This window comes from Cynara cardunculus, unplaced genomic scaffold (genome assembly GCF_001531365.2).
Source record: "Cynara cardunculus var. scolymus isolate 2C unplaced genomic scaffold, CcrdV1 Un_Scaffold_3221, whole genome shotgun sequence".
NCBI lineage: Eukaryota > Viridiplantae > Streptophyta > Magnoliopsida > Asterales > Asteraceae > Cynara > Cynara cardunculus.
Genome location: NW_020201395.1, coordinates 4,382 through 10,995, shown reverse-complemented (window position 1 = coordinate 10,995; position 6,614 = coordinate 4,382). Strand labels below are relative to the sequence as shown.

Below are 6,614 nucleotides of genomic sequence, written 5' to 3'. Positions count from 1 at the left end.
AGAGAGAGAGACTTGGGATCATGTGAGACCAGCATGTTTTCGTGAGACCCGTGAGACCAGCATTTTACACGTAAACTTCACAGCAAAAATGCTGTGAAGGTGACTTTTTAAAACCTTCATAGTGTTTTTGCTGTGAAGGTTCGACTTTTTTTAAACATTCACAGTGTTTTTGCTGTGAAGTTTATGTGTAAAATGCTGATCTCACGGATCTCACGAAAACAGGCTGGTCTCACGTGAACCCAACCCTATATATATATATATATATATATATATAAAGAGAGAGAGGGGAAGAGTTTACTTTGCAAACCATCCATTTCATACAAACCTTACAAACTAATCACATACACCCATTTTTTTGATAAAATGTCAAGATTGAAACAAACTAAATAAATAAAGTAAATAAGTATACTTCCACTATATATATATATATATATATATATATACTATCTTATAATGCATTTGGCTCAAACTCTTAAACTCTTAAAAACAACTTCTGTTGCTTTAAGTACAACCTACTAAAGCATACTATCTAACCACCCCCTTCCTAAACCCAATCCCGCGTATCGCAACCCTGAAATCGCCCATTTTTTGGCCCCTATTTCCCAATCCCATTCTTACGCAACCCTAATCCATCCCAATCGATGAAATCGTTTGAATCCCAACCCAATCCCGCGTATCACAACCCTGAAATCGCCCATTTTTTCGCCCCTATTTCCCAATCCCATTCTTACGCAACCCTAATGCATCCCAATCGATGAAATCGTTTGAATCCCAATCCCATTTTTTTCACAACCCTAATCCAATTCGATGAAATCGGCTCAAGATTTGATCTAATCCAATTCGGTACATCGGCTGTTAATAAGCCATACGTCTGTATCGAGTATAAAGATAAAAAACGTATAAACAAAGTTGCTGAAGGTGAGATCTAATTTGTGTGAACGATTACTTGTATTACTTCAAAGCTCTGCTCGTAACCCTCACCCATATATCGTCAGGCTAATTGCTCTTTGGTCTGTTTTCAGGTTGCTTAGTGTGTTTCGGTACATCGGCTGTTAATAAGCCATACGTCTGTGTCGAGTGTGGAGATCAAAAACATATAAGCAAAGTTGCTGAAGGTGAGATCTAATTTGTGTGAACGATTACTTGTATTACTTGATCTAATTCGTTAAACTGAACATGTGCATTAACTTCATGTCGATCGTTTTTAACTCATTTTTTTTTGAAATTATATCTTGTGGCTTCACAATCTCTTTGTTTTTATTTTGGTACTCGAGAGATTTTTCCATTTGACTGAGATGCATATATATATATATATATATATTTGACATGTTCTTCACAATCTCTTTGTTTTTTTCGTTCGTAATCGCAGCGACCGTAAAAGATTGCAGTTTATAGGTTCATATTTAAGTCCATATTTCTCTTTACACTACTTACAACTATATGACCTTCTGTTTGCACTGCTTCTACATGACTGTCCCTGGTACCTTCTATTTGCATTGCTTTGCATTTGTTATCCAAGATATAAATTTTGACAGTTGGGTATTTGGCAATTTGAGTTTCAAAAAAGTTAAAGGTAAACCGAGTTAAGTTACTTAAATATATAGTTTGGAGATGTGTGCAGGTCTGTATTTAATTGTCTGTAAACAAAGATTTTCAACTTCTCAAATGTCACTTAGAAATATGGATGTGTTCAGAAGTTGTTTTACCAAATGCAACTGTATCTGTCTTAACTGTATTTGTTGTTATAGTTAGCATAAACATCGATTAGGTTGCCGTATTTGCTATTTTATAGTTGTTGTTGCTGTTTGATCACATGTTTAGCATAAACCTCAAGTAGGTTGTTGTTTCTATCGCTGTTGCTGTTTGATAGAATTTATTTTAGGTTTGCTGTTTGCTGTTTATATAAACCCAAACACCTTGTTGTTTCTATTGATTTTGGTGTTTCCTATAGCTGTTAATTGTTGTTGGTTCAATGATTGGTTCAATATATAGCTATAATAGCTACTGTTTTGTGTTTAAAACACTTGGTTAAATAGTTGGTTCCATTTGGGTTTATTCAACAATTATTAAACAGCGCGTAGTTCATCCTCAGGGTGTTAAGACCTTATCTATATCTATACTTACTATCTTATAATGCATTTGGCTAAAACTCTTAAACTCTTAAAAACAACATCTATTGCCAATGGTACAACTCATTAAAGCCATCCCTAAACCCAACTTCTTAACGCTTTCATCGGCCCTAAACAGTACTCTTATTTATTCAAATTGTGAAATTAGTGGTACATGAATGCAATGGTGTCTCGTGCTTTTTGTACAACCCATACTGTAGATAACTATCATACAACCAATTTTATGACATGATTTGTTCCCAGGTGCATAGTCAAAAACCAGGTTCCATATTCTAACATGGTTCTCTGTTTTACTTAAATGTGAATATTTCCATATTGCAACCATTTAGTGGCATGCTCAAACATGCAGACTATTACAGGTCATAGTGTACAGAGGTATTTGTGTGATTATGTATAGAGTAGTTAGCAAGTTGTTATTTTYGGTTAGAAGTAGTTATCCTTATGGTTGTCAGGTTGATAGTCTTTGTCAGACAGAGTATACATACAACGTTTAGGACACTGGGTTCATTAATGAATTTCAATCTCAATTCCTCATGGACAAATTAGCTGCACAGTTTGCAGGTAACAAGATTCCTTTACACCATCAATGAATATGAGATTTATGCTTTTTAACAGGAAAAAAAATATAACTACACATAGTAATGCAATAGTTTACTGTGCACACAGTCATGTAAACAGATTGCTGCTTTGTAAGTATCCTTTACAATATCAACTAGAACAGGGGCAGTGCAGGTGTAAGTTCACATATTCTTCCAAAAAGTAWMTGTCGTGCCATACCATCAACTAAATATACTCAGATATGAAAACTCAAGACATCGAGCTTACTATTTTTTCAATCAGCAAAACACAAATGCACAACGCAGTAACTACCTGTGAATCTATGGTTTCCCTCTATAACATGTCAAATTAAGAGGTACAACCAACTTAGAATATGTAGCATGGTTATACTTTTTTCCTTTTTCCTTTTTGTTGGGAGAGGGGGACTCTGAATTTTTCAACAGCAATTGTTTCTTCATCAGGTATAAACACATCTTGAGGATAATGACTACTTAAATGGACTGTTAAATAGATGCATATTGTTGTGTGTGTGTTGTGTATTGTACTTTAATCACCCTTTCTTTTATTTTAACTTGCTTTAAAATAAGATATAACATCAGTCCCTATAAATTACAATTAGATACACGATCAAATTTTAGTTGGAGTGAAATTCAGGATACCTTAAACTACTGAAATAACATGGAAGGGCAATGGTGTGCCTGCTGTTTTTTTATTACATTCATATCAGTAGAATGAACAAAACCCATTTAATTCATGTAAATGCTCCTGAAAACTTTTCAGTTTTGTGTGCTTAAAGTTTCAACAGCAGCTGGTTGTGTTAGTGCTCTTACAGTTTCAATAGCAGCGGGTTGTGTTTGTGTGCTTACAGTTTCAACAGCAGCTGTTTCTTCATCAGGTATAAACACATCTTGAGGATAATGACTACTTAAATGGACTGTTAAATAGCTGCATATTCTTTTGTGTGTGTGTGTTGTGTATTGTACTTTAATCACCCTTTCTTTTATTTTAACTTGCTTTAAACTTGAACCTGCACTGTCCCCGTTCACATAACCATATGTTGCTGCCATTTCATCTTATACATACACATAGAAACAGAAACAGTCTAGGTAGACCTAGAAGGTGGTGTTTATGGTTACTATCATATTAATTGCAAGTAGCTACTTGCACAATGGTAGACCTTGCAGAGTTTTAATTTAGAGCTAGGTATTGACCAAAAAGAAGGTAGTCTAAGCATACTTAATGATGCAAGTATTAAAGTAGGGCCTTTGGATATCAAATTGGGAGCTCAATAAAATAAGATATAACATCAGTCCCTATAAATTACAATTAGATACATGTCACCTGCTATTTTTTTATTACAATCATATCAGTAGTTTTTTATTAGCTGCACAGTTTGCAGGTAATAAGATTCTTTTACAATATCAATGAATATGAGATTTATGCTTTTTAACAGGAAAAAAAGTATAACTACACATAGTAATGCAATAGTTTACTGTGCACACAGTCATGTAAACAGATTGCCGCTTTGTAAGTATCCTTTACAATATCAACTAGAACAGGGGCAGTGCAAGTGTAAGTATACAAAGGAGCACAAAGAACCTCACCAATACGATTAAGCAACACTGTCAAACAAATACTGAAACAGACAATTGTAAATGAGACTGCATTCTGTTTTTCATCCTTGGTTTTGGACAGAGCAGGGTTAAATCCAAGATTGAATAGGGCTAAGTCCTTAGTTTATTAAACCCATTATGTTAACTGTATTTAATCCTTGGTTTTGGATAGAGCAGGGATAAGTCCAAGACTGAATAGCGCTGCTCTGTGTGTGTATAGATATAGATATAGATATAGATATAGATAGATATGTATGAGGATTTACATTAGCCCTGTATAACTATATAACTGTTGGTCTTTGCTCCTGTATAACTATTGTTGTGTGCACAGTGTGTGTGTGTGCCAAAGCAGCAACCTAACAGTTATGTGTTGTAAATAAGGGGTTGGTTACTAAAATATTGAGTCAACCCTAAAACCACTGTAAATGAGTGCACCTCTTACAGCAAGGCAGGAAGCAGTCCAATTCAATATATGATTTTATTTTCTGAGATTTTGTGCCTGCTGTTTTTTTATTAGAATCATATCAGTTTGGACTAACTCGGATGATTTAGGCGGTTGCAACTCACCTGGAAAGCCAACAGCCCAAAGGTACGACTAATATTTTTTCAGAAAATTATTTATTTGAATCTTCACTTGGGTTAGCCCCAGGGGGGGTGCTAGACAGATGGTTCTGCATGCTTGGCCACAAAACTATGTAGTTTACAAGATAACTAATTATTTACCTCAAAAATTCCACCAACTGAAATTTTATAGCAAGAAAAAGGCATTGCTTTATTCACTAGGACCAAGGGAAGTGACCAATCTGTACTGCTCGATCTGCTTGCTGTTGGTTGCAAAAAGGTTAGGATTGTGTTATTCACTCCCCAATCTATGTATTTCTTCTYGGTTCTTTCTCTTATATTAATGTGTATTTTACATGTGACAAAAGGTGTATCATCGTCAATACCTTGCTTTTACGGTGTGGTTTGTTCTCTTTCAATTGACAAGGTATGTACAAAGACATGTGACTTCGTANTGATCAACCACTTTCTGGTTACAAAAACAGATTGTAAATCCCTAAACAGATAACATCAATAATACTATTATTAAATTTTGCAATTTGTTTACATCAAGAWWGAAGAAATACCTCATTCTTGGCCATAACAACACATTCCTGGTGCCAGGCATATTGAGGTTATGAAATTCCCTCATTTTGGCAGCAATTAGTGTAGATATCTCAGGATCACGAAGATCACAAGCTGATAATGTCTGAAACCCATGAAAAGGAATCAGYTTTCTTAAGTCATCATTAGAGTACGTTTAACAAATGGAAAAGTAATTAGTATATGCATTGGAACTTTCAGTGTGCATAGGTATATTTACATTGCTTTCTATGCAGTTTGGTTACTTCATCTTGATCTTTCAGACCCTTTAGAGTTTTACCTTAGCATGAATGAACTCCTCCACCCGGCCTTGAGGAAACTGGCTGAGAAGGCGAGGGCCATGCCCATGGGTCGAAATGGATTCGAAAGTCCGGATTTCTTCTTCCCGATCAAAGAAAATGTCAGAGCCTTCCCCATAAATCCGAACTAACACTGTCCGTTCATCATTTCCAGTGGTGTTCCGTGGCCAAGTGATTCGGTAAACCACATTAGTCATGGCACCACTTAGATGAACGACTTTCAATTTGTTTGTGTCGAAAACATCACCCCAGTTTGAAGCAAGTGACAGCAGTAACTTCAGCAGTTCTTCGGGTTGTGTGCCTTCAATGAATCCATTTATCTTCACGGCCATCAGAAAAGATTGGAAATGCTTCTTCTTCCTTTCAAGATTGAAAAAATATTGGCTGCAAAATGGAGTAAATTAGACTGTCATGATCAAAAGTTTCGGTAACATAAAGAACATGAAGGTTTCACACAGAAATGCAACAAATCAGTGTAGAACTGAATATAATGAAAATCAGAAGATCAAAGAAACCCAATCTTGGTTAACAGGATAAACCAGAAGAATTCAGTCCATGAAACTTTGACTTTTGAGATCAAACAGTCCAAGATTCAACTCTATGTTAGCAGATAGTACAGATTCAAGAAATGCTGGATGAAATCATTCAGCATCAATTTCGACTCCAGAAAGTCATAGGTATGAACTACAGAATCAAAATTCGCAACCAAATATCATAAAAGTTTTTCCCAAGTTCTTTTACATCAACTGAGAACTACAGAGCATGAAAAAAATCCTTGAAAGAAAACCCAATTCGCATAAAGATCTAATTGCTTCTGTATCTCTTATTCATCTTCTTCTCTTTGGCTGTACATAACCTTAGTAGACATTTTT

General features: G+C 35.3%; 1 protein-coding gene across 1 annotated transcript; it reads right to left on the bottom strand.

Annotated features, from left to right (window-relative positions):
• Positions 1–5,254: 5,254 nt before the first annotated feature.
• LOC112503548 (probable choline kinase 2) lies at positions 5,255–6,127 on the bottom strand. The gene is made up of 3 exons (XM_025107570.1): positions 5,724–6,127; positions 5,428–5,549; positions 5,255–5,330 (listed from the first exon to the last, which is right to left on the bottom strand). The coding sequence occupies exons 1-3, from the start codon at positions 6,072–6,074 to the stop codon at positions 5,255–5,257; spliced, it is 549 nt and encodes a 182-aa protein (XP_024963338.1). The 5' UTR covers positions 6,075–6,127.
• Positions 6,128–6,614: the final 487 nt, after the last annotated feature.